The sequence below is a fragment of the Hyperolius riggenbachi genome, chromosome 11, assembly GCF_040937935.1.
Source record: "Hyperolius riggenbachi isolate aHypRig1 chromosome 11, aHypRig1.pri, whole genome shotgun sequence".
Classification (NCBI taxonomy): domain Eukaryota; kingdom Metazoa; phylum Chordata; class Amphibia; order Anura; family Hyperoliidae; genus Hyperolius; species Hyperolius riggenbachi.
The window spans coordinates 184,263,489-184,290,221 of NC_090656.1; the positions used below are offsets into that span (position 1 = coordinate 184,263,489).

General features: G+C 43.3%; 1 protein-coding gene across 2 annotated transcripts in view; it reads left to right on the plus strand.

Annotated features, from left to right (window-relative positions):
- Positions 1 to 24,709, plus strand: part of LOC137537689 (heat shock factor protein 4-like) — a 180,870-nt gene extending 156,161 nt beyond the window's left edge. For both annotated transcript variants that reach the window (XM_068259620.1, XM_068259619.1), the window contains exons 10-13: positions 9,431 to 9,539; positions 15,599 to 15,664; positions 19,765 to 19,852; positions 21,571 to 24,709. In XM_068259620.1, the coding sequence (XP_068115721.1) occupies positions 9,431 to 9,539; positions 15,599 to 15,664; positions 19,765 to 19,852; positions 21,571 to 21,746 (439 nt within the window). In that variant the 3' untranslated portion in view covers positions 21,747 to 24,709. The remainder of the gene's footprint in view (positions 1 to 9,430; positions 9,540 to 15,598; positions 15,665 to 19,764; positions 19,853 to 21,570) is intronic.
- Positions 24,710 to 26,733: the final 2,024 nt, after the last annotated feature.

The window sequence follows — 26,733 nt, forward strand, 5'->3', positions numbered from 1 at the left end:
ATAATCTCTGTAGATGAGACTGGATATGACCTTGTTCTCAATTGTCTTGTTGAAAGGGAGGTTGTATTCTAGGTTGAGTTGGGTAATAGAGTCCAGAGAGATTGAGTAGCATAACAAACAAGGCCATGGACCCCAAGGAAGAATTTGTGTTTCTCAGACATTAGCAATCAATTGCAATAGTAGTACAGAGGCGCCAACAGGGTAAAAACAATATTTCTTTAAAATGGATACAATGAAGTAGGTTGCGGTGGACTTACCCTTCCAAAACAGACACAAAAATTGCCGTTTTAAGCAAAAATCAGTTTATTTACATACTCCGAACAAGGTGCAACGCGTTTCGCGGGTATATCCCACTTCCTCAGGCAATAAATAGGAGCATATCACCAATGCGGTCCGGTACATAGCCTGGCGCCTCTGTCCCTTATTTGCTAGTAATGAGCCAATGTAGATTGAGCTGTCAGCTCTGTCTGATCTGTGCCGTGGGTGTGCAGTTCAGACAGGCTATATGGAAACACAGGAGGTTAATTCCTTATGTGCTCCCATGAAACCAGGAAGTGACTACTCTACAGAATCACAGTAGGAGTTTTGGGAGCTGTAACAAATACATGTTTTTCTTACAGGGTTATTATGCTATTGCTTATCTTTTAGAACAGAGAGGAAGTTCTGGGTTTAAGTCCGCTTTGATAGAAATCCAACAAAGAACAAATGGAAATGTTTGTTTATTTATTTTTTTACTTTCCAGTGCTTTACACAATAGACATATAATTGGGGTAACAGTAAAAAAGGGCGCAGGAGGCTAGTGGACAAATCGGGCGCCGCCATTCACTCTCATAATAAATATCGTTTAATGGGCGCCCGATAGGAAAAAAGGGCGCCGGAGAAAAATAACGTTTTAAAAGCGGCGCCCGGAGACTTAATGTTTTATTACTGCTTCTCATGATTACACATTATTTAATGATTTATAATTTTTTTAATATTATTTTTAAACGAAAAACAGTACAATATTTTTTCAAACATTATTTTTAAACCAAAAACAGTACAATTTTTTTTTCTTTTTACATTATTTTTAAACGAAAAAACCGCCCAATATGTTTTTCAAACGTTAATAATGCTTATCACAGGGGGGTGTTAGGTTTAGGCACCACCAGGGGGGTCTTAGGTTTAGGCACCAACAGGGGGGTGTTAGGTTTAGGCACCAACAGGGGGGTCTTAGGTTTAGGCACCAACAGGGGGGTCTTAGGTTTAGGCACCAACAGGGGGGTCTTAGGTTTAGGCACCAACAGGGGGGTCTTAGGTTTAGGCACCAACAGGGGGTCTTAGGTTTAGGCACCAACAGGGGGGTCTTAGGTTTAGGCACCAACAGGGGGTCTTAGGTTTAGGCACCAACAGGGGGTCTTAGGTTTAGGCACCAACAGGGGGGTCTTAGGTTTAGGCACCAACAGGGGGTCTTAGGTTTAGGCACCAACAGGGGGGTCTTAGGTTTAGGCATCAACAGGGGGGTCTAGGGGTTAGGGGTAGGTACAGGGAGGGTTACTTAGTAATTTTTTTTTTAAACGTTATTATACGTTTCACTATTTAAACGAAAGATTAACGTTTTTACAATTGCCAATTTAATGCACATTATTTAATGATTTATAACTTTATAAAACATTAATTTTAAACGAAATACAGTACAATACATTTTTAAACGTTATCCATGCTTATCGTTTAAAACCCCGCGCCCTTTTTTCCCAGCGCCCCTTTTTAACGTACGCTATAATTGGATCTGAACTCAGATGATAACAATGAAATGTATATTAAAGTGGATCCGAGATGAACTTTTACTCATTGCATAATTGTGTCCCTTTCCTGTTGTTTATAGGGCATTCCTCAAGCCAAATACTTTTTTGTTTTTGTTTTATTACTCTAATTCCCTATAAACTAAACAAGCCTCGCCCAAAACGTTTCAGAGAGCCTTGGCATTTTCAGACAGTAGCAAGGGCTCATGGGAGCTCAGTCTGGGCAGGAGGAGCGGGAGGCATTGAGTGCTGAAGATGCAGATAAGCTTGCCTGTGTGTAATGTGTACAAACAACATGGCTGCTGTCATTGTATCACAGGAAGAAATAATCATATTCTATTTAAGCTGTTTGCAGCTAGATTTGCTGTGTAAACTTTAGATAAGATATATAGGCCCATATGCAATTCTCCATAGTTTTCTCCTAGGTGATATTTTTAAACTTGTCAATAAAATGCCTTTTAAGCCACCAGAAAGCAAGAACATGCACAAAATAATTTTGATTGTACTTAGTCACCTACTTTTTGATACTTTTTTAGTTGAAAAGTGCTGGAAAGTTATTTAACCACTGCACAGAGGCGGCCGGCAAGTGGATCCCGCAAGGACCGCCGCATGTACAATTGGCGGCGGTCCTTGTACGGGCATGGACGGAGCGATCGCGTCATTCGTGATGCGATCAGCCACCGGCACCTGGCTCCGCCCCCCTCGCGCTGTAACCCGCCGGCTGTTCGGAAGCGCCGGCGGGTTACTAGCACCCAGGTCGCCGCATACAAAGTGTATAATACACTTTGTAATGTATACAAAGTGTATTATACAGGCTGCCTCCTGCCCTGGTGGTCCCAGTGTCCGAGGGACCACCAAGGCAGGCTGCAGCCACCCTAGTCTGCACCCAAGCACACTGATTTACCCCCCCTGCCCCCTGATCGCCCACAGCACCCCTCAGACCCCCCCCCCCCCGCCCACCCCACAGACCACTGTTTGCACCCAATCACCCCCCTAATCACCCATCAATCACTCCCTGTCACTATCTGTAAACGCTATTTTTTTTTATTCCCTACACTGCCCCCTGCTCCCTCCTGATCACCCCCCACCCCTCAGATTCTCCCCAGACCCCCCCCCCCCAGACCTCTCCTGTGTACTCTATGCATCTATCCCCTGATCACCTGTCAATCACCCATCAATCACCCCCTGTCACTGCCACCCATCAATCACCCCCTGTCACTGCCACCCATCAATCAGCCCCTAACCTGCCCCTTGCGGGCAATCTGATCACCCACCCACACCAATAGATCGCCCGCAGATCCGACGTCAGATCACCTCCCAAGTGCAGTATTTACATCTGTTCTCTACCCTAAACACCCACTAATTACCCATAAATCACCCATCTATCACCCCCTATCACCACCTGTCACTGTTACCCATCAGATCAGACCCTAATCTGCCCCTTGCGGGCACCCAATCACCCGCCTACACGCTCAGATTGCCCTCAGACCACCCCCCCCTTATCAATTCGCCAGTGCATTATTTACAGCTGTTCTTCCCTGTAATAACCCACGGATCACCTGTCAATCATTCATCAATCACCCCCTGTCACTGCCACCCATCAATCACCCCCTGTCACTGCCACCCATCAATCAGCCCCTAACCTGCCCCTTGCGGGCAAACTGATCACCCACCCACACCAATAGATCGCCCGCAGATCCGACGTCAGATCACCTCCCAAGTGCAGTGTTTACATCTGTTCTCTACCCTAAACACCCACTAATTACCCATCAATCACCCCCTGTCACTGCTACCCATCAGATTAGACCCCTATCTGCCCATAGGGCACTCAATCACCCGCCCACACCCTCAGAACGCCCTCAGACCCCAGCCCTGATCACCTCGCCAGTGCATTGTTTGCATCTATTCCCCCCTCTAATCACACCTTGAGACACCCATCAATCACCTCCTGTCACCCCCTAGCACACCTACCCATCAGATCAGGCCCTAATTTGCCCCGTGTGGGCTCCTGATCACTCGGCCACACCCTCAGATCCCCCTCAGACCCCCTTCCGATCACCTCCCCAGTGCATTGATTGCATCTATTTTCCCCTCTAACCACCCCCGAGACACCCATCAATCACCTCCTGTCACCCCCCTAGCACTCCTATCCATCAGATCAGGCCCAATACAACCTGTTATCTAAAAGGCCACCCTGCTTATGACCAGTTCCACAAAATTCACCCCCTCATAGACCACCTGTCATCAAAATTTGCAGATGCTTATATCCCTGAACAGTCATTTTGAGACATTTGGTTTCCAGCCTACTCACGGTTTTGGGCCCATAAAATGCCAGGGCGGTATAGGAACCCCACAAGTGACCCCATTTTAGAAAAGACACCCCAAGGTATTCTGTTATGTGTATGACGAGTTCATAGATTTTTATCTATTGTCAAAAGTTAGCGGAAATTGATTTTTATTGGGTTTTTTTCACAAAGTGTCATTTTTCACTAACTTGTGACAAAAAATAAAATCTTCTATGAACTCGCCATACACCTAACGGAATACCTTGGGGTGTCTTCTTTCTAAAATGGGGTCACTTGTGGGGTTCCTATACCGCCCTGGCATTTTAGGGGCCCTAAACCGTGAGGAGTAGTCTAGAAAAACAAATGCCTCAAAATGACCTGTGAATAGGATGTTGGGCCCCTTGGCGCACCTAGGCTGCAAAAAAGTGTCACATGTGGTATCGCCGTACTCAGGAGAAGTAGTATAATGTGTTTTGTGGTGTATTTTTACACATACCCATGCTGAGTGGGAGAAATATCTCTGTAAATGGACAATTGTGTGTAAAAAAAATGAAACAATTGTCATTTACAGAGATATTTCTCCCACCCAGCATGGGTATGTGTAAAAATACAACCCAAAACACATTATACTACTTCTCCTGAGTACGGCAATACCACATGTGTGGCACTTTTTTGCAGCCTAACTGCGCTAAGGGGCCCAAAGTCCAATGAGCACTTTTAGGCTTTACAGGGGTGCTTACAAATTAGCACCCCCCAAAATGCCAGGACAGTAAACACACACCACAAATGACCCCATTTTGGAAAGTAGACACTTCAAGGTATTCAGAGAGGGGCATGGTGAGTCCATGGCAGATTTCATTTTTTTTTGTCACAAGTTAGCAGAAATGGAAACTTTTTTTTTTTCCTTGTCACAAACTGTCATTTTCCGCTAACTTGTGACAAAAAATATCTTCTATGAACTCACTATGCCTCTCAGTGAATACTTTGGGATGTCTTCTTTACAAAATGGGGTCATTTGGGGGGTATTTATACTATCCTGGAATTTTAGCACCTCATGAAACATAACAGGTGCTCAAAAAAGTCAGTGATGCTACAAAATGGGAAAATTCACTTTTTGCACCATAGTTTGTAAACGCTATAACTTTTACCCAAACCAAATCAATATAGGCTGAATGGGTTTTTTTTTTAATCAAAAACATGTTTGTCAACATTTTTCGTGCTGCATGTATACAGAAATTTTACTTTATTTGAAAAATGTCAGCACCGAAAGTTAAAAAATCATTTTTTTGCCAAAATTCATGTCTTTTTTGATGAATATAATAAAAAGTAAATATCGCAGCAGCAATCAAATAGCACCAAAAACAAGCTGTATTAGTGACAAGAAAAGGAGCCAAAATTCATTTAGGTGGTAGGTTGTATGAGCGAGCAATAAACCGTGAAAGCTGCAGTGGTCTGAATGGAAAAAAAGTGCCTGATCCTTAAGGGGGGTAAAGCCCGCGGTCCTCAAGTGGTTAAAATTGAAGATGAAAAAATTATCTCCTGGGAGAGAACTCAGGTGAAAAAGAGAATTGCATATGGTCCCACAGACAAGTTTCTTGTTATAGTTAGTTTTTCATCTCGGATCTGCTTTAAGGCTGTATTATATGCAGCAGTTTCTGGTGCTTGTGCGAGAAACTGAAGTGTAGGGAGTACCGTAACAATTTGCATTTAACATAGATTAACAAAATGAAAATGACAGGTGAAGAGCACAACAAAAAGGAAAAGGGGACACCTAGGGCCATATACAACTCACTTCTCCTCCTGAGTTTCTCCTAGGTGATATTTTTACAAATTGTCATAAAATGCCTTTGAAGTCACCAGCAAGCAATAAATTACTCAAAATAAATTTGATAGTAGTTTTTCACCATCTTTTGGGCACTTTTTTAGGTGTAAAATGCTGAAAATGTAGTTTACAGAGAAGATGAAAATGATCTCCTAGGAGATAACTCAGGTGAAAAAATGAATTGCATATGGGCCCTAGAATCAAGAAAAGAAACAAAAAGATTAGCAAACAGAGAGGACCTCTTAGGGTGTATTTTTAATTGAGGTCAGGGCCGGATTTACCATAAGGCACTGTAGGCACGTGCCAACAGGAGCCTGATGATGGAAAGGCAGCTCACTCACCTCTCTGTATTCCACTGGTGAGATCTCCCTTTAGTCGGGGACACCACTAGCTTCTTAATACTGAGGGTATCTCTGACTACCTTAATACTAAAGGGCACCTGTAGCTACCTATAAAGGGCAAGGGAAGTAAGTGAGAAGTGACAGCTTGGCCACCCAGCACACTAGTGGTGTGGTTCGGCGGGGGGTTTGTAGGTTCATGGAGGGGAAAGTCTAGTGTGCCAGGACATCTCTGCGTATAGGCTCCTGTGATGTAAATCCAGGCCTGATTGAGGTGTCTATTAATTTGGGAGGAGATGTTGTCGATAGTGAAATATTGGTAACATTACCGAAACTCTACTATTGGCTTTCCTAACCTAATACTCTCATTAACCCTCCCCTACCTACACCTAATATCAGCCCCCACCTAGGCCTACCACTAACCCCCGACCCCCCCCCCCCCCCCCCCCGTTTCCTATGCCTAATACTATCTATTAAACACCTACCACCACTTTTTCCTAACTCTCAGTGCCTGCTATAGCCAATCCTCCAACGCTGTAAGTAACCTCCTGAGGAACAGCTATACTGTAACCAAGTGTCCGTTCCTGATAACTGAACTGCAGGCACCCACAGCCAAATCCCCGAAGCCAAATGGCACTCAGATATACTATAGCCAAGCACCCATTGGCGCAGCACCAACGGTATCCTTAGCCAGAATTTGGCTATACAATAGCCATACTTGCAGCTGAACTGCTGGAGCGAACTGGTGCTCCACAATAATATATTTAATTTGCTTATTTAGCTTTCTGCCCCAAGCTTGGCTTCAAGACCTGGTGTGGTAATATTTGGCTCTCTGACCTGACTGATCTTGCTTCTTTCCTGTTATGCCCTATAAAGCGAAGTGCCCAGCGCCGAAACTGAGCCCCACTAGCAGTAATGCTATAGTGCGTGCGGGGTTCTAGCGATTGCCAGACCCCAAATTACTTTTCCTTCCAAGTTGCTACAACTTGGAGGGGAATACTATGAATAGCGTGAACCGTAATTCGGCTTTCCCTGCGCCCAGCTCCCCAGCAGCGTAACTATACATGCAGGGGGAGGGGGGCAGGGTGGTTGCGCACCTGGACAAATCAAGTGTTTGTTAATAGACTCCATGGCTTCTTTAGGAGAAGTGTTATTATCAGGGTATCTAACAGCAGACCGGAATGCTTGCACAGCTGACAATGAAAAGTCTTTCTTCCCCATATATTTGCTGAAGAAATTCACTTCTCTGTGTTCTGTGTTTGTTTAGGCAGATCAAAGTGCCTAATTAGTTCTGATCAGAATTACCTAAGATGGCGCCGGACTCGGACGCCACGGCCACAGGGCTCCGGTCTTTTTTCTTATTTCTTCCTTAATTCACCGTTACTGCACCTCCTGATCTCCCCTATCTATCTGGGGAGCGGGCGGGCATCGCAGACTGCCAAGCTGAGCGAGGAGGCAGAGGTTTCGGGCCCCGGTAGGGGCTATCGCAGCCGGAGGGGCAGGAAGAGCACATGCGGCCGAGCATTGCTCACTGTTTGTGCTACCTCCGTAGCTGCGCTGGAGTGATGCACCGGCGGCACAGTGTCCTGCCGCTGATGAGGACTTATCCGGCCTGCCTCATCATCGCCCCATCCCCGGACCAGACATCCGCCTCAGTCCATCGCTTCACCGGCCCTCCCACGTGGTCCGCCAGGCTGCGCCCGTTGCCAGGGTGCCCAGGACGCCAGAGCGGAGCACGTGGCCTGATCTCCGTCGCAGAAATGGAGCTGTACCATCGCTGATGCCGCCGCCTGCAGCGCTCCCACAGCTGCCACAGAAGAGGAATATCACCGCTCTTCCGGATGGTGCTTCGGCTGCCTGCTGCACCCTGCTTTGCCATCAGCCTGACCGCAGCAGCTGGGCTTCACCATTGGCTGGCCACCTCCGATCTCCACCACCGGCCTCCAGCCTGCTCGGCCACCCACGTGGAGCTCCTCTTCTCCAGGCCCTTCAGGCTGCCAGTGTGCCTCGCAGCATGCCTCCATCTGAAGCTCCCCAGGCCAGCATCGCCCCCAGGGCCCCCTGAAACACCTCAGGCTGGAATCACCAGACCCCCCTGGTCACACCTGGGGTGATGGAGATGGTGCTGCTCCCCTCACAGTGGAGCTGGCTTCCGCCCAGCATCTGGGCATCTGTGTCCTGCCACCACCAAAGGTAGACCTCCCTGGCCTGTCCACCACTGCTGCCCAGCCGGAGGGCCCCCGGGCCCCACATCCACCACCCAGGGGTGCCCCCGGGTGCACCCTGGCCCCACAGGGCCCCCACTGTATCTGCGCCCTCATTGCCCAGCCAGGCGGACTCAAAATTGGGACCGCTGCTCCTCGGGCAACCTGGTCCGAGTGAACTCTGCTGTCCGCCTCCATCATGATGCCCCTCAGCTTTCCCAGTTGCTTTCTCAGCTTTCTCTCTACTTTCGTGGACAAATCGGAGCACCTGTCTTGTTGGGAGCGTGTCGCTGTGTAGCGACGTCCAGTGCCGAAAATGGCAGCGCTCATATCAGCTCTCAGGCTGCTCCTCCAGTCCCACTCTTTTCTGTTCCTGCTATCAATGTATGCTTTGCTATGTTTGTATTACGTTAACTCTATGTGTATGCTGTAATGCTCTGCACTGCTTTTTATTTTTGCTTTTATTGTTTATACGTATGACCCATGCTTGACTGCATGTGATGCTGCACTCTGCTCAATTGTCCTATGTATGCTTGTCCCATGTCTACGTATGTGCCATGCTTAACTGTATGCTATTTCTTGTCTCTTAACCAACGACCCTGTATGTGCCAAAACCAATTCCGGGTACAATCCACCGTTGTACTTGGCGATAATAAATTCTGATTCTGATTCTGATTCTGATCAGCTACTTTGAATAGATTGCAGGACAGCTTTGCTTAGGCACCTCTAGCATACAGTAAACACTGAGGCTTAACCCTTTCGGTGCTCCCTGCAGAAGCGAAAACGAGTAAATCTTCCAGGTTTTTTTAGCATTTCCATAAATAGCAGTGAAGATTTTTTTTTCCCATAAAGGTTTTCATGCTGTGACTAATCTTTTAGAGCAGAGAAGAAGTCCTAAGTTTAGTTCCACTTTAAATTATCTTTCTCCATTGAGGGACCTCAACTACCTTGTGAAATGCAGAATATAGAGACAGACTAATATATACGTGTTTGTCTTTGGCAGACAAGAGCTCCCGGACACCCTGGATAATACCGATGTTAGCCTGGAGGGACTTCAGCTTCTGCTCAGGAGTCAGAACTATAACCTGGATTCAGCAGCCTCTGTCCTTGATGTGAGTATTCCCTGACTAATGTCTGTAGTGGCGTAACAATAGGGGTTGCAGCCGCTGCAGCGGGGGCTCTGTGTCCACCCAGGAACATTTTGGGGGGCAGGAGTGGTCGCAGCATGAGGGGAGAGCATGGCACCTACATCGGCGAGGAGGTGGGCCACTCCCTCCCTCACCTCGGGCTCTCCCCTCAGCGATTCCCCTCCTGCATCAATCATTGGCCGCAGCGGCGGTCAGGAACACATATCTACATGTGTTACACATGCAGGAGGTTCCACTCTCTAAGTGTCTGACGCTACTTCCTGTTTATCAGGAAGTAGCATGAGGCACTTAGAAATCGAACTTACGCGGCTCCCCTCTCCGTTGATGTAGGTGGCCATGCTCTCCCCTCATACTGCGACCCCTTCTGCCCCCCCAACACGGACCTAGCCGGCTCCGGGGGGGGGGATCCAAATTTTCGCAGAGGGGCCCCGTGATTTCTAGTTACGGCCCTGAATGTCTGTATCATACTACAAATTTATACCATATCATTGGAACAGTGCTTTTTCGGGTTACACATTTATATTGTTGCATAGTCTTTAAAAAAAGACATACAGTACATATACTGTATCAAATTCACACATACACAATACAGTGATGCTTGAACTTTTGTGAACCGTTTAAAATGTTCTATAAATTTAGATAAATGTGTCATAAAGATCAGTCCACACTTGTCAGTTTGCAGATCGGAATGTGTTTTAAATGGATCAGTTTTCTAAAAACGATCCATTTTTCAAAATGTTGTGCTTTTGCAGCATACGTTTCCAGTCCGTTTAAGCATATGTCAAAAACGTGCCCTTCCTTCCTGTGTGTTTCTATTGGATAAAGAGGTCCGCAAAGATGACGCTGAGGGGAGGAACAGGCAGTAGGCAATCTGCTTTGCCATCCGTTTTGTGTGCAAAAGTTCTCTGTGTAGAGGGAGATCCATTTATGTGTTGCCTTTCATTGCCCCTGCTGGTATCCGGGCTCTGTGAAAATCTGCAAAATCTGAAATCCCCATTCAGTTTTTTAAAACGGAACCCATGGCTCTGTTTTTTGAAGTGTGTGAAAGCAGCCACTATTTTTAACATTGGTATCCATGGCTCCGTTTTTGTCCTGGGCAAAAAAAATTGAGCCCCGGATATGGTTTTGAAACAAGTGTGAACCGACCCTAAAACATGATCTGATTTTTGAATCCTAGTAGTTGTTGAAGAAAACCTGGTTATAGCAGTAGGATTAGCCATACTATGCCAGGGGAAAAAAACCCACATATATAAGTAGATAAATACTTGATCTACTTACATAACACGTTTTGATTTCAGTGAATGTCATATAGTAAAGAATAGAATTCTGTTCCTGGTGGGAACCATCTCTTTTGCCCACAGTTTTTTCTTTTCTCCTCCAATCAAGTCACCTCAGCCTTGCTTGTAAACACAAGTGAACAGGGGATCGTGTTTCAGATAAGTAGCTAGGCAGGGAAATTAATGGAAGAGGAGGAATATATTGTTTGTTTATATGTATGTGCCATGCTTAACTGTATGCGACGCTGTACTCTGCTTATTTGTACGCACAAGATGTAATGTTGTCCTATGTATGCTTGTCCCATGTCTATGTATGCTTAACCGTATGCTATTCCTGTTTTCTTTTCATCGACGACCCTGTATGCGCCAAAACCAATTCCGGGTACAATCCACCGTTGTACTTGGCGATAATAAAATCTGATTCTGATATTATAGATAAAAAGAACCCCCAGGATGCAACTGTTTGGCACTGACTACTATAAAGGGCCAGTGCTCCTTAAGTATGTAATAACTCCAAATCATAACAGCAGAAAAAGTTTTGAAAGTTTTGAATGCAGGCTTAGCATCTTTTTCACTTAATACACTCAGACCAGTTGCTGTTGAAATTTGATTTTTATGGTGACAATACCGCTTTAAAGCACATCTGAAGTGAGAGGAATACATATTTATTTCCTTTTAACTACTTGTTGTTTGAGGACGTAAATTCTACATCCTAATTAGTGCCACTGTAGGTTTTAGGACGTAGAATTGATGTCCTGCATTAAAAACTGTTGCCATGCATGCGCATGCACAGTCCTGTGAATGAATGCTGCTAGCAAATAGCAGCAATCATTCAATAAAGTTACAGGACAAAAAATTAAAAGTAAAAAAAAAAAAATTAAAGGGACATGGTCTCAATAAAATAAAAACTGGTTTATATGTTTTTTGTAATCCCCAGTTAATTTCTAACCCCAGCCTAGCCTACTAACCCATTGTTAACCCCTGCAATACATATACTCATTTATAAACTTTTAATGACTGCCACCTGTAGCAATCAGATGCGATCGATAGGGTGAATGTTTGGGGCCCCAATGTTCTACAGATGTATCACTCTGCCGTTGCCTAGCAATGCATCTGTACAGCACTATGGCCCCTGAACTGTCACCCTAGCGAACGCATCCACAGTCCGGCACATGCTTAGCTAGTAATAAAATATGGCATATGGGGTATCGTTTTAACCAGGAAGGGCCGGTTAAAATAATTTATGTGTTTTGTAACTGTGGGATAGGAAAATTAGGCCTAATTTTACCCAATAAAAACTATAAATTATAAAAGACTATAAAATTAAATAGTTTGGGAAAAAAATATTACCTAAAGAAAGCCTAGATTGTACAAAAAAACTAAATATACTGTATATCACTAAGATGGTATAAGTAATTAAAAAGTTACTGCTTTATCAAAACAACACAGCTTAAGTGTCAAAACTGTCAGGAACCTTAAGGGGTAAAAACAATGGAATGGGAACCAGTTAAACCATGCAAATTGCCTGGCTGTCCCACTGGTCCACTGCCTCTGATTCTTTTAGCCGTAGACCATGAATAAGCATGCAGATCAGATGTTTCTAAATGAAGTCTGACTAGATTAGCCACATGCTTGTTTCAGTCAACTGGTAATATTTAAAAGGAAATAAATATGGCAGCCTCCCTATCCCTCTCATTTCAGGTGTCTTTTAAAGGATACCAGAGCTGAACTAAGTAGGAAAAACATTCACATCTGTCCCCCTCCTTTCCTACCTAAATGCTCTTTGGCAGCCTTTTCCAGATGAGGCATTAGTGCGCAGGTGCTGGCCCAGCTGCGCGTGTCCTACATTGCGCACCTGCAGTTGGGAGTGCACTGCGCATGACATCACAACTATGGCACGCACAGAGTGCTCCAGGCTGTGGGCGCACAATGTAGGACACGTGCAGCTGGGCCAGCGCCTGTGCACTAATGCCCGGCCAATGCCGGGGGCATGAGGGGGCATTTAGGTAGGAAAGGAGGAGGACAGAGGAGAACGGGGGCAGCGGTGGGCATCAAGACAGCTTCCAGTACATGCCAGCTCCCCCTGTTTTCCCTACTTAGCTCTGGTATCTTTTAAACCAATGAAACAAAAAATATTATATTTGATCATGTATTGATTGAAAAAAAATATCCAAAAGGGTTCATAAACGTTTTACCACCATTGTATAGCTTTTTGCAAAATATTTATTACGGTATTATTTTTTTCAAACAACATTTTACTATTAACCCTTTGTTATAAACAGGTAGATGGTGAAAATGACCCATTTCACTTATTTATCTACTATTGAGCAGACACCTAGGGTTCCCCCTTATTCTTAAATGGGATCCCCAATTCCACCGTAAGTTCCCCAGAGGACCTACTGCCATATGTATGGGTTAGTTACTGCCTCCTCATTGGTACCAAGGGGGATATGAACCCCATGTCCATTGCATTGGACAAGTGTGCTCTGAAAAGCGAAATCCAGTTTTTTACAAACAATGCTTTCACTAGTCCAGTAGTGACCGTGTCAAAAGTGGCACTGCGGGCCACCACCCTGCACACTTATTTCATAACTGTGCAGTGGGCTGCCTTCTGGCCGATGTGATGTACAGGGAATTACCGTATTTTTCGGACTATAAGACGCTCCTGACCATAAGACCTAGGTTCAGAGGACAAAATATATACTAAACCTGGAGCATTCATGGTGAAGGGGCATCTTGTGGATTATGCCACCTTTGAACCTCATGTCCCCCTTGTACCTCGTGTCTCCTTGTGTCCTCCTCTGTCCCCCTTGTGTCCTCCTGTGTCCCCCACGTGTCCGCCGCTGTCCTCCTTGTGTCCTCCTCTATGCCCCTTTGTGTCCCTCTTGTGTCCTCCTCTATGCCCCTTTGTGTCCTCTATGCCCTTTTGTGTCCTCTGTTTGTCCCCCTGTGTCCTCCTCTGCATGGGCACAGTACAGGGAGTCCCCGACATTGCGGCAGGTTGGAGGTTTGTATTCGCAGGCGTTCAAAAGTCAGGAACTCCCTGCATTTGGACTATAAGATGCAGTGACTTTTCCCCCAACTTTTGGGGGAGAAAAAGTGAGTCTTATAGTCCAAAATAAACAGCTCCAAAGGTGAGGCACCATTTAAATCTTCCACTGGCTGCGGCTTCAAATCTCCCTGGAAATACTCGCAACTCTGAATACTTCCAAAGTCCAGTGGCTCCATACTATGCACACACGAGTCAGCACTTCCACATGTGTGCAGAACGGAACCAATTGTCTTTGGAAATACTTGGAGACCTGAGTACTTCTGTGGCCTTCTGAGGAGACCCAAAGGCCTCTTCGAGATTAAACTCGAAAACTGGAACGGGGGGACCTGGTGATGGAACAATAGGACATGGAGAGTAATGGGAAGACTCTTAGGGATCCAGAACCTTCCCTCCTCTTAGGTAACAGTTATTCTTTAACTATTTATGCCACGCGGACGTGAGCTTCACATCCGCAGCGCCAGCTGCTAGAGCCGCAGGGACGCTCTAGTCACGTCCCTGCAGTTTGGGGGGGTTTCCAATCGTGCTGGTACTAGGAGCAGGGGAAGATTGGCTGCATGGGACAAAAGTCCCCTGTGCCTATCCGTACCACCGAAAAAAAACCCTGTTTTTGTTCAAAAACAGTGTTTATTCTTACATAGATGTTTATTCTTACATCTCCCGCCGTGATCCAACACCCGATTGTTAAATTTATGAATGGGAACATTAATCTCCCCGCCGACACTGTGATACTTGTGCGCAACATAGAATTTTGCTCAGCGGGGACATCTTGTGGCCAAATAGTAAAATACACCTTCTGACTTTAGGGGGAAAAAATTATAATATTTATGTCAAGAGGGCATATAATTATTAAATAATGGGCTAAAAATTAGTGATGGATGTAAAACTGAAAAAATGCACCTTTATTTCCAAATAAAATATTGTCACCATACATTATACTGGGGATATAATTTTAATGTTGCAATAACCGGGACAAATGGCCAAATATGGTAGCATGAATTATTTTAAAACTATAATAGCTGAAAACCGAAAAATAATGAATTTTTTTCAATTTTTTTCTTATTATTCCCATTATAATGCATTTAGAATAAAATAATTCTTAGCATAATGTACCACCCAAAGAAAGCCTAATTGGTGGCGGAAAAAACAAGGTATAGATCATTTTGTTGTGATAAGTAGTGATAAAGTAATTGGGGAATGAATGGGAGGAGTGCTGAAATGTGAAAATTCCTCTTGTCCATAAGGTGAAAAATACCCGCTGGCTGAAATGTTTAAGCAACCGGGCTTAAATTTAACACTGACCCGCCCCCCCAAAGAAGATATGCAGAGCAGTGCACAGCGGAAACAGCTTACAGAAGTTCTGGGTGCCTCAGCGCCTGTCCTTTTCACTTCCTGCAGTTCTCAGCTGTCTTGCTTCATCCTCTCTGCATGGCTTCCGATGCATCATGTGATCTGATGTGAGTCAAGTGATCCAAATCAGGAGTCTTACAAGAATGCAGCTTAGCAACTGCAGGAAGTGAAGGGGACCAGCACCGGGAGTGATTGTTTCTGCTGCGCACTGCTCTGCAAAAGGCACACCCCATAGCTCCCCCTGTTGACCTCTGGTTAGTGGATACTTCCAGATGGCCGTATTTTGTATAGCAATGGTTGTGTGCCGTGATGTTATAATATTGTTTTGTTTATAATGCATGTTTTAGGTTTTCAGCACTGGTCTGTGCATAAGTGAATGGAGCATTCCAGCCATGGACACCAGTATGTCACCGGTAAGCGGCCTCCATACATTAACACATATTATGATGGTACAGAATCTCTTTATCTAGCCTTCATATAATTCTTTCATTTCAGATAAACTCTAAAAAAAAAACATCGAGGGCTGGTGTAAACTACAAGAGCTTTTCTGAGTGCTTTGTGATTTTAAAAGCTCTTGCTAATGTTATCCTATGTGAGTGTTCACACTGGAGCGATGTGGTTTTTTAAAAATCTCCCATAGCATTGCATTAGCAAGAGCTTTTAAAATCAAAAGCTCTTGTAGTGTGAACAGGCCCTTAGAGAGTAATCGTATATCAGTGCTATGGTTTAGCAGTGTTAATTAAAACACCTACCTTTATTACAAAACAATACAAATAATAGGCATATATGGAGCATTCACACAAATATAGTAGTAATGACAGGTAGTGAATGATCATGCCGTATATCAAAAGAATCAAGCTACATACACACTTGCGATTACCATCACCCATCGATCTCTTGGGCGGTAAAACTGAGGATTGATGCTGTACAGAAACATCTCTAGCCTTCTAACTAGCAATGTGTTCTGTTGCTTTAGAATGGGAGGGGGGAACAACGACAATCAGCGCAAGACAGATCAGCTTTCCGCCTTCGGGGGAGCAAACATAACATTGCGATTGGGCATGCTCGGGTTTCGGGGGTCATTAAGCATCCAACATGATGGGTCCTTCAGCGACATCAACCGTACATTGTGCTCACATTAGAAAGGAATTGATCAAAGCAGTGGTTATCAACCGTTTTGTCCAACTTTTATCTAATGTTCGTACATACCTTCAATTGCAAGAGTGTCAGTGTGTGTGTGTGTGTGTGTGTGTGTGTGTGTGTGTGTGTGTGTGTGTGTGTGTGTGTGTGTGTGTGTGTGTATGTGTGTGCCAGTGGCTCCCAAGCTCGGGATGGAATAGCGCATCCCCACTCAGAATTCTGTGCATCGGTCAGGAGCCATTTTTATTCACTCCTGACCACCTGATCACTGTAAGCCAATCATAGTGATCAGGAAGTGCAAAAAGAAAAATAGGCTCTGGTCCTTTAATGGACCAGAGCCTTTGGTCCTAAATTGGTTAAACAGATACACATCAATCGTTACATTCAGAATAATGTATGTTTCAGATCACTAGATCCAGAGACAAAGGAAAAGTGGAAGTGACAAATAAAAACACCTTTCTGTACAATTTGAGAACTTGTGACTTTCATACTTACCTTAAAGGATACCAGATGTCTAACTAAACCTAAAATGGAGTGGGTAGAGGAGTAAGAGCTAATACTTACCGCTCCCTCCATTCCACTCAGTCAGCTGCCATTCTCCCGTAATCCTTACCAGTCTTCTCCATCCGCCTCCACAAGTCAGACAACTCTCCTGACTTGTCTTCCGGACAAACTGCGCCGCGCATGCACAGTAGGTGCTTTCTACTTCCCCGTGGCTGTGCATAGTGACGTATCATTTTTAATTTTTTTTTTTTACTTACCCGTTTTAAGTAGCTTTAAGATGTGTTACATACCCTAGTTATTCACTTCTCTTAGTGGTCATTTATTATTAGTTCACGTTGCAGTGGCTTCCAACGTCAGAGATGATCATAATTTGCTAATTACAATTACGCAAAATTTTGCATAATTTTTCTCAGTTAAGGCCACACGTAATTACAATTTGGACATTCATTTGATTTTACGTAATCCATTTGTAATTTTGAGCCAACATTAGTGGTTAATAGCAAAACCCCATACATACTATCGTCACCAAAATCGCTATGTGATACTGTAAAGAAGAAGAAAACAGTACCTGGTACCAAATACAGCAGGGCTGAACAACCAGAGCTGGGGCACAAAGCATGCACATCCAATGTCCTTCCTTGTAGTATCCAATGGGAAAGAGAAAGAAAGCAGGGCATCACTTCTTTAAAATCCCTTTATTTCAGTTGGGAGACAGCAAGTACAGAGCAGTGGGGGTATCAAGTGTTTGACAGCTGTTTCACTGGTTAAACCAGCTTCTTCAGAGGCAGAATGTCAAAAAATCACTATGTGCTGTATGTTAAAGAGAACCCGAGATGGCATTTAATTACGTTAGTGGGGCACAGAGGCTGGTTGGGCACACTAACACCAGCCTCTGTTGCCCCATCGTGTGCTTCAAAGACCCCCCTGCTCGCCGCTATACCCCCGCAGTGCTGGCGACACGCACGCTCTCCCGCCTCCTCCGCATCGCCGCTACCCGCCCGCGTCCCTTCCCTCCCGCTGATAGGAGGGAAGGGACGCGGGCGGGTAGCGGAGATGCGGAGGAGGCGGGGGAGCAGCGCTGACAGACAGTGCTTAGGTAAACATTGTGCTGGCGACACGCTGCGTGTCGCCAGCACTGTGGGGGTCTAGTGGCGCGCAGGGGGGTCTTTGAGGCACACGATGGGGCAACAGAGGCTGGTGTTAGTGTGCCAAACCAGCCTCTGTGCCCCACTAACGTAATTAAATGCCACCTCGGGTTCTCTTTAAGGAAAATAGTGGGAACAAAGGAAAAAAATAATTTTTCAAAAAGAACTTGTCATTTTTAAACTCTGAAAAGTGTCAGTTTAAAAACTTTTTTTTATTAAAAAATGATTGTCTCAAAACTACCAGGTCTTTTTGTAAAATAATTTTTTGACTTGTTCCCACTCTTCCCCATAACATATGCAGCAATTTTATGGGGGCTTTGCTATTAACCACTAAATAGCAAGTAACATTTGCATAAGAAAGTAATTAAGATTTTTCCTAAATTCTGCATTACAATTTTGCATCGTAATTGCAAATTATTATGCAAAATTGCGATTATGCGAAATTTGTGTTCATCACTTCTCATCAGCTTTCGTAATCCACTGAATTGGAAATAATCAAGTAACTAGTTTTATAGTCCCTATTCAGGTGAAACTCGAAAAATTAGAATATCGTGCAAAAGTCCATTTATTTAAGTAATTCAAGTTAAAAGGTGAAACTAATATACGAAATAGGTACCCTTTGCAGGTGTTTTGGATTATGAGCTACCGTAATTAGAATCTGACATTTTAAGCTCGATTCACAAAACTTCTTATAAATGTCTTTATTCATTACCTATTTGATAAATATAACCTTTCAGCACATTTACTAGCAAAATAATCACTCAATGTAAGCTCTAATTTAAATATTTATTTTCTTACCTTAATTATATTATATTTTTTTATCTTGGGAGCTTAAAGAGGAACTCCAGTGAAAATAATGTAATAAAAAAAGTGCTTCATTTTTACAATTATTATGTATAAATGATTTAGTCAGTGTTTGCTCATTGTAAAATCTTTCCTCTCCCAGATTCACATTCTGACATGTATTACATGGTGACATTGTTACTGTGGGCAGGTTATGTAGCTGTTTCTAGCTGCTCTGGCTGTTACAGACAGCTGTAAACAGCCATTTCCTGTCTGTGAATATTGTTACATTGTGGCAGTTTGCCCAGAGTACGGTGGTACTCAGAGCTTCTTGTGGGAGGGGTTTCAGCACAAAATCAGTCACACAGCGCCCCCTGATGGTCTGTTTGTGAAAAGCATTCTATTTCTCATGTAAACGGGGGTATCAGCTACTGATTGGGATAAAGTTCAATTCTTGGTTGGAGTTTTAAAAAGTAACACAAATAAGGTGAAAATAGAGGAAAACAGGTGAAAAAGCATTGTGAATCATGCCCTTTAAGCCTAGAGTATTGAACATTTTCACAATATTCTAATGGTCTGAGATTTTTATTTTGGGTTTATCATAAACTGTAGGCCATAATCAGCAAAAATATAACAAATAAAGTATTGAGATATCTCACTTTTCATGTAATGAGTGTATGCCATATATTAGTTTCACTTTTTAAGTTGAATTACTGAAAAAATGGACTTTTGCACAATAGTCTAATTTTTCGAGTTTCACCTGTAGTCCCTTCTGCAGCTTATCTTCTCCTTCCTCTCTCCATAGGATAGAAGAAGTTGCTCAGCATTGTGTGCAAGAATGATTGGTATACGTCACCTGAAACAAACACAAATTACTGTTTTGGAGATAAACATTCAATGTTTGTATGAAGCTCTATTGAACACTGTCATGTCTATTCCAGATGCAGCAGCTCGCAGTGGATCTAGAGAAGAATGTAGTAGAGATGCCGTCTAAAGGGTTGAACCCACAGTTTACCTCCCCCTGCTCAGGTAACCACAGAGTAATTATGTGGTTTCTATAACTGCCATTTATACTAACATTGAAGTATAGGGAGGAGTAGTTTTATGTGGCTACAAATGTATATAGAAGAAGGGACAAAATTCCCAATGACATGCACAATTTCAGTTTCCCGCAGGGATATTGGGGCTCAATACTTTGGGAGACAGATCGGGGCTAAGTTCTGTACAGATGAGTTACTTATCCCCATTTCACCATGGAGGGGTGGACCATAAGCTGCCTCCTTGGGGCCTACACCCACAGACGTCCGGGTAGTTATTTCCCACCTCCTCTTGGGCACTGGAGATGGGAAGGAGACCATTGTCATTGATGTTAACAAGGGTTTTGGGGGAGAGTTACAGGCTACCCCTCTTTTTCAGAGCTCCTGGCCTATATGCAATTCACCTTTTCACCTGGGTTTTCTCCTAGGAGATAATTTTTCAGTTTTTTGAGTATTTTCTTGCTTGGTGGCAGTTTAAAAAGTATTTTATCAACAAGTTGTAAAAATATCACCTAGGAGAAGACTCAGGTGAAAAAGTGAATCGCATATGAGCACTTGTGTCATGGACCATGCAGGTGCATAGTGCTATAGAGGCTTGCAGATAAGCCCTCTCTTGCACATGCCCACCCATATTTTAGGAGTAAAGTGCATTGGTCGGCCTATCCGCAGGGGTTATATCATGGGTGATCAAGGGGCGGGGCCCCCGTATGCAGAGGACGCTGTGGAGAGTGCTTTAGCGTGTATAGCTACCTGTCCTCACTCTGGCTTGTTTACTGTAGTGTCCCCGGCAGCTCTCCGAACTGACCACTAGAGTTCCAGCCTCGCTTGCATACGAACGATGCACCCTTCAGAACCTATAAATCGTATACTTGAGGAAAGAAAACAGAAAAAAACTGGCACCAGTATGCGGCAGGGATGGAACGGCCTCAGATGGGTTTACCTGCAACGTGCACCGATTACAGAAGCGTCTTGAAGAAAGAGGAGAAGTGGGCACTGCTGCGTAAAATCCCTTTATTGTGGCCGGGTTACAGAGTGGTTGCAGTGGGGGGAGAGGGTTGCCTGACAGCTGTTTCGCAGGTATGCAACCTGCTTCTTCAGAGGCTGAAGAAGCAGGTTGCATACCTGCGAAACAGCTGTCAGGCAACCCTCTCCCCCCACTGCAACCACTCTGTAACCCGGCCACAATAAAGGGATTTTACGCAGCAGTGCCCGCTTCTCCTCTTTCTTCAAGAACCTATAAATCGCCACTCTGCATGGTTGGCGTCAGCCAATCGGCGGGTCATAGCTTTTGGCCTACTTTTTTATGCCAAAAGTTGGAGGGCTTAGCCGCACATATATACAATGAGGCCTGGAACCCACTAGCAGCGTTTTTCTAAGTGTTTGTGAAGCTCTTTGCTAATGTCATGCTATGAGTGTGATCCTACTCAAGGGAAGTGATTTGAAAAAAAAAATCCCCCATAGCATCACATTAGCAAGAGCATTTCAAATCACAACCGTTTAGAAAAGAGCTGCTAGTGGGTCGCAGGCCTCAGTGATGTTTGCATTTTATTACAGCTTTCATTGAAATAACTTTTTCTAAATACAATTGTAAATTACTCACACTAAATTCTATTTTTTTTTTAGTAATTTCTATTTTTTTTTAGTAGTTTTTGTATATAACTGTTTTTATTTCATATTGCTCTTACATGTTTCACACTTCTTTCTTCTCAGGAAAAGAAGCAGATCTGGAAAGCACAGTCCCTTTCCTGACAGAAGAAATGGTAAACCTGTCAGGATCTTCCTCTCTTTTTGGTGCTGATGACACAGTGGTGTCTTACCTCTCCAGCGGGGTCCTTCCAGGAGACACTGCTCTTAACCTGCGCCCCCCAGAGGATAGGAATGAGTGACTTTAACTTCACAATATGTGTTATACACATAAGAGTGCCTTTACACACAAACGCTGCATGTTTTAAAATTGAAAATGAACCTCCTGCACCTTATAGTGCTAGTGAAAAAGTTTATTTTCCAAGAAAGACATTACATAACTAAAGCAACCATTTGATAGGAAGAATATTAGCGATCCTCTGCTGATTGCAAATTCCTTGTACAGCTACTTTCCAGTCATTGTGATTGAGACAACCTAATGTACAGGTAATTTTCTGCCATTGTGATTGGGACTGTATAGAGACAACCTAATTTACAGGGAATTTTCTGCCATTGTGATTGGGACTGTATAGAGACAACCTAATTTACAGGGAATTTTCTGCTAAACCTCTTCTTTAGTCTACAAATTGTCACTCTAGCCACGAGTTATACTATAGGAGACAGGAAAATCATGCTCTACCCAGAAGACAGCCTCATGATATAACTGGAGGGGAAGGTGCAGGACATTGCATTATAGGAGAAGATCCCTAGATCATGTGTAGAGCACAAATTCAAGCCAAAACCTATCTTGCCTTTTAAACCCTTTTTTTGTTAACACAGATCCATGTTGGGCTAGGGTTCAGGAGGACCCACACTGCTGTGGTACATTGGGCTAAAGTGTACCCGATGCGAACTCGGGTCAAAAAATACATACTTACCTAAGAAGACGGAAGCATCCGGATCCGGTAGAGGCTTCCCATGCCATCCTTTGGACCTCCGTTGCCATTCATGGACCCCCAAAGTAATCCGACAAGAGCTTGTGAGATTAAAGATCTTTGCCGCACTCCTCTTCCTGCATGAGTCAGTGCGGCTGTACTGCCCCTGCACAGTAAGCATGGCTTGGATCTTCCACAGGGTCCTGGTGAGAAAAGCAGCAGCAAGGAGGACATGAGTAGCCGCTACAGGATTCTTTTTAGGAATGTGTTTTTGACCTGAGGTTTATCTCGGCTTTAGTTTTTGGTGCATCTTTATGTACTTTATTTTTATAAACAAATCAGCTAAGGCCAGGGTTGCGTTTAGGGCATGTGCTAGCTAGGGTACCCCTTTAATGATGACACCCTCCCTCCAAATCTAGAATAAGATAAAGATTACTACCAAGGTAATGGGAGGATAATGTGGCAGCCAAGTGCTGTACTTACATGCAGAGCAATGTTACATTTAGTTCCCTGCTACTGTCAAAGGAAACTGTGATGTCACTTCCTGTGGAGAAGATCTTACCCTGACATCCATGGAAAGAGACCAGACCAGGACACGCTGAAGAACACTTTTGGCTGTGTGCTGTGCTAATGTAACACAGTATTACGCATGCTCTACCACCAACACTCCAGCTCGACCCCTGGAATTTGGTACAAATGTTTGGCGGGGGAGAGGAAATTAAAATGCATTTAGCAAAATATAAACATACTATGTATTAGGCATTGTCCCCACCCCATCTACTGCATGAGCCTTATTTACCATTAGACCTGAAATTCCCACTGTGCAGCCCTGCCTAAGTGTTTATTCCCTACCATTAGATCGAATAGATCTCAAGTTTAATCCTAGCTGCAGCAAAACATCCAACCTGAAATGCTCAAACATATGGTGAATGCTCTTATATATTGCAGAAGGTTCATTTTCAGCAGGGGAGAGGTGACCTCTGGGTGTGCAGAAATAAAAAAACACGTCCAGGTTTGAATGTATGACTAGAACGGGTTTCAGAAAACATTTTTTAAAGTAGATACATAGAAAAAAAAGTAGACTGAATTTGCTGAACCTCTTTCAGAGCCATCTATGTTTTGCACATGATGATTAATATGTTTCTTCCGGCCTGAGGGGGACTATACCATAGTTATGGCTTACTTTACTTTGTTAAACTGATCCTGTGAGGACCCGCTGCTCTCTTCCTCTGCCTTGGCAGGGAAGAGGCGGGGTTAACACTGAATGTAATGAGTTATCTGCTGTGAGCCGCTAAGGATTCTGGGAAAGCTGGTCATTTTCTTTTTTTGTAGTTTTTTTTTTTTTTTAAGACGAAGGTCAGTTATAATTATTTTTTAACAAAGTTGAGCTTTGTTTTTTTTATATGCATATAAATATAGATTTAAGCATACCTATGTACATATATAGTATATCTACACAATGTGGACATAGACAGTACACATATCAGGATCTTAGCACTTGTGTTTAGAGCTTATTCGGTTATAAAGATATATCTATGGTAACTTTGAACTCTTGCAGTATCAGGATCTTTTTCTATATTTCTGAGATTGATTGTTAGTTAATGGCATTCTTTATGTTAACCTCTACAAAATTCTAGTACTCTTACAGAGTTTCATGGTTTTCTCCTTTGCATTTCCATTTTCATTCTCCCCTGCCTGCTGCTTTTGAGTCATGGGGTTTTGCATTACTGGTCCCTGACACCTGTAACAAGGCTTATTCATGTTTCTAATATGCATACTTTGAATAATGCTGCTAGACCTGTGGGATTAAAGTGGAACTCCAGAATATATATATTTTTTTTTAAGCTTTAGACAGAGCAGGGAAAAATGTTGAAGTAGTGATGAGCACAAATGTTGCATAATAGTAATTTTGCATTGTAATCGCAAGTGCGATGCAAAATTGTAGTGCAAAATTTCGGGAAAAAACGTAATTAATTTTGTTTATAAACGTAATCAGTATCCGTAATTTCACGTAATGTTCACGTAATTTTGTGCCAAGTTGCAGTTAATGGCAAAACCCCCATAGATGCTATCGTCACCAAATTTCGGGAAAAAACGTAATTAATTTTGTTTATAAACGTAATCAGTATCCGTAATTTCACGTAATGTTCACGTAATTTTGTGCCAAGTTGCAGTTAATGGCAAAACCCCCATAGATGCTATCGTCACCAAAATTGCAATGTATGTTAAGGAAAATAGTGGGAACAAGACCAAAACAATTGCTGTTTTTGAAAAAAATCGATTTTAAAGATGCAAAGGAAAATTGGTTTTTAAACCGTCAATTTTCTTAGGTTTAAAAGCTATTTTTCCTTTGCATTTTTAAAATTGATTTGCTCAGAAACTACAAGGTCTTTTTTAAAAATAATTTTTTTGTCTTGTTCCCATTATTCTGTTGACGATAGCATGTACAGGGGCTTTGAATAATGGGAAGAGGAAAAGCGGCCCTTTAAAGCAGCACCAACCAGCTAGTAAATGACTGATAAGAAAAAAGTTTTATTTATACACACATGGTAAAGTTACAACGTATAGTTCATATGAAGTATAATATATGAATGATAATAATATACTCATACACTCATACCAACACAATGTTAAAAGCAATTAAAAACAAATAGTAGCACAGCCTCGCCATCTGGTGAATATTGCACAATCCCTCATAAATAAAACAATCAATGAATAAATCTATCTCCACTCAGGGTTTATTATAAAACCCATGTAGTGGAGGAACCCGGGTTCAGTATAAAGTGCAGTGCATAAACATTAAACAACACCCATCATGTATTACAGAATAGCAAACAATTCATATAAATAAATTAATGTGTAATAAACCTGGTACTAGACCGGAGCAGCCCATAGATAAAGTGCACAGTGTAAGGAAATAGATAAATAGAGAAAAAGTGCTGGTGGAATACTTAGACCGGGTATCTAGTAGCCGGGAGTGCAGGAAGGCGAGGCAGGCAGAGGTTCCCCTCAGAATAGACCCACTAGTTCCGCGGATCAACGTCCGCTTTCTCAAGGAGAGGAGAGCGACAATATGCAGCCGCCATTGCGGCGTTTAAATACACCTAGGAAGGAGAGAAGCGTGCGTCATGAAAGTCCGTCCCCCGGAAGTGACGTAGGCGGAACAAGGAGCCGAAACGGAAGACGGAAGAAGGAGCCAGCGTGGCACGCAGAGATGAAAACAGCGTGTAGTACTGCCAGACCCCACAGTGTGTCAGCATATAGATATAGATAGGCATCCATAGATTGAAAGGGGACGGAGACCTTGCAAACGTCAACATTAACATAGCTCTTAAATGCACATATATATATATATATATATATATATATATATATTATTCTATTACTGAATCACAAAATAATTACATGCTAGTAATGGCTATACATCCACCCTCATGCGATACAATGTAGTCAATCATGTTTCTTAATAGCTTAATGCTCCAATCTTCATATTACCCCAAGGCAAAAAATAGGATCTCTAAAGTCCAGAGGCCAAAGTATGTATGTATGTGTGTGTATACACATACACTCCCTCTCCTGTGCATGGGGACCACACACATACACATGTCCGGAATAATAAAGTTCTCTGTTATCCGGATTCATAAAAGGTTCAAATCCAAGGGCAAAAGTCCATAATTAATTGATATATATATGTGTCCATTCCAACACATCTAGGAGGTAAGGGTTTGAGCAAAAGTCCAGTGTCCACAGGAAATAAGTCCACAGGGAATCAACCATTTCAACATCCCAGGCACATATGCGGAGGCAATTAGCAAGGGAGGGTTTCTATCATCACAAACAAATTTTTATAAGTTTCATCACATAATATGGTGAGAGATTCACAGATAATCTATACAGAGAGAGGAAGAAAAAAAAAATATATATGCAGGTAAATAACATGTAAGTACATACAGAAGTAAGATACATCGCCCCCCAGGGGTCATCAATACTGCATCAAGGCCAAAAGCTGTCCCACTCCAATATGACATTACCCTAGGAAGCCTGACCAGTCAATTTCCTCATTAATACCTGTGGGACTCATACTTCTTAACTGGTAAATCCATCTTGCTTCTTTCCTAAGTAGGGTATCCACGATATTTCCCCCTCTTATATTCAATTTCACCTGTTCCACACCACATACTGTTGTTCCTCTAGTCAGTCCTCCATGTTCATATAGGAAGTGTGCTGCCACCGATGTTAAAGGTTTCCCTTCATCCATATCTCGTTTGGCCAATCTAATTTTTGAAAGATGCTGCTGTATTCTGGTTTTTAATTT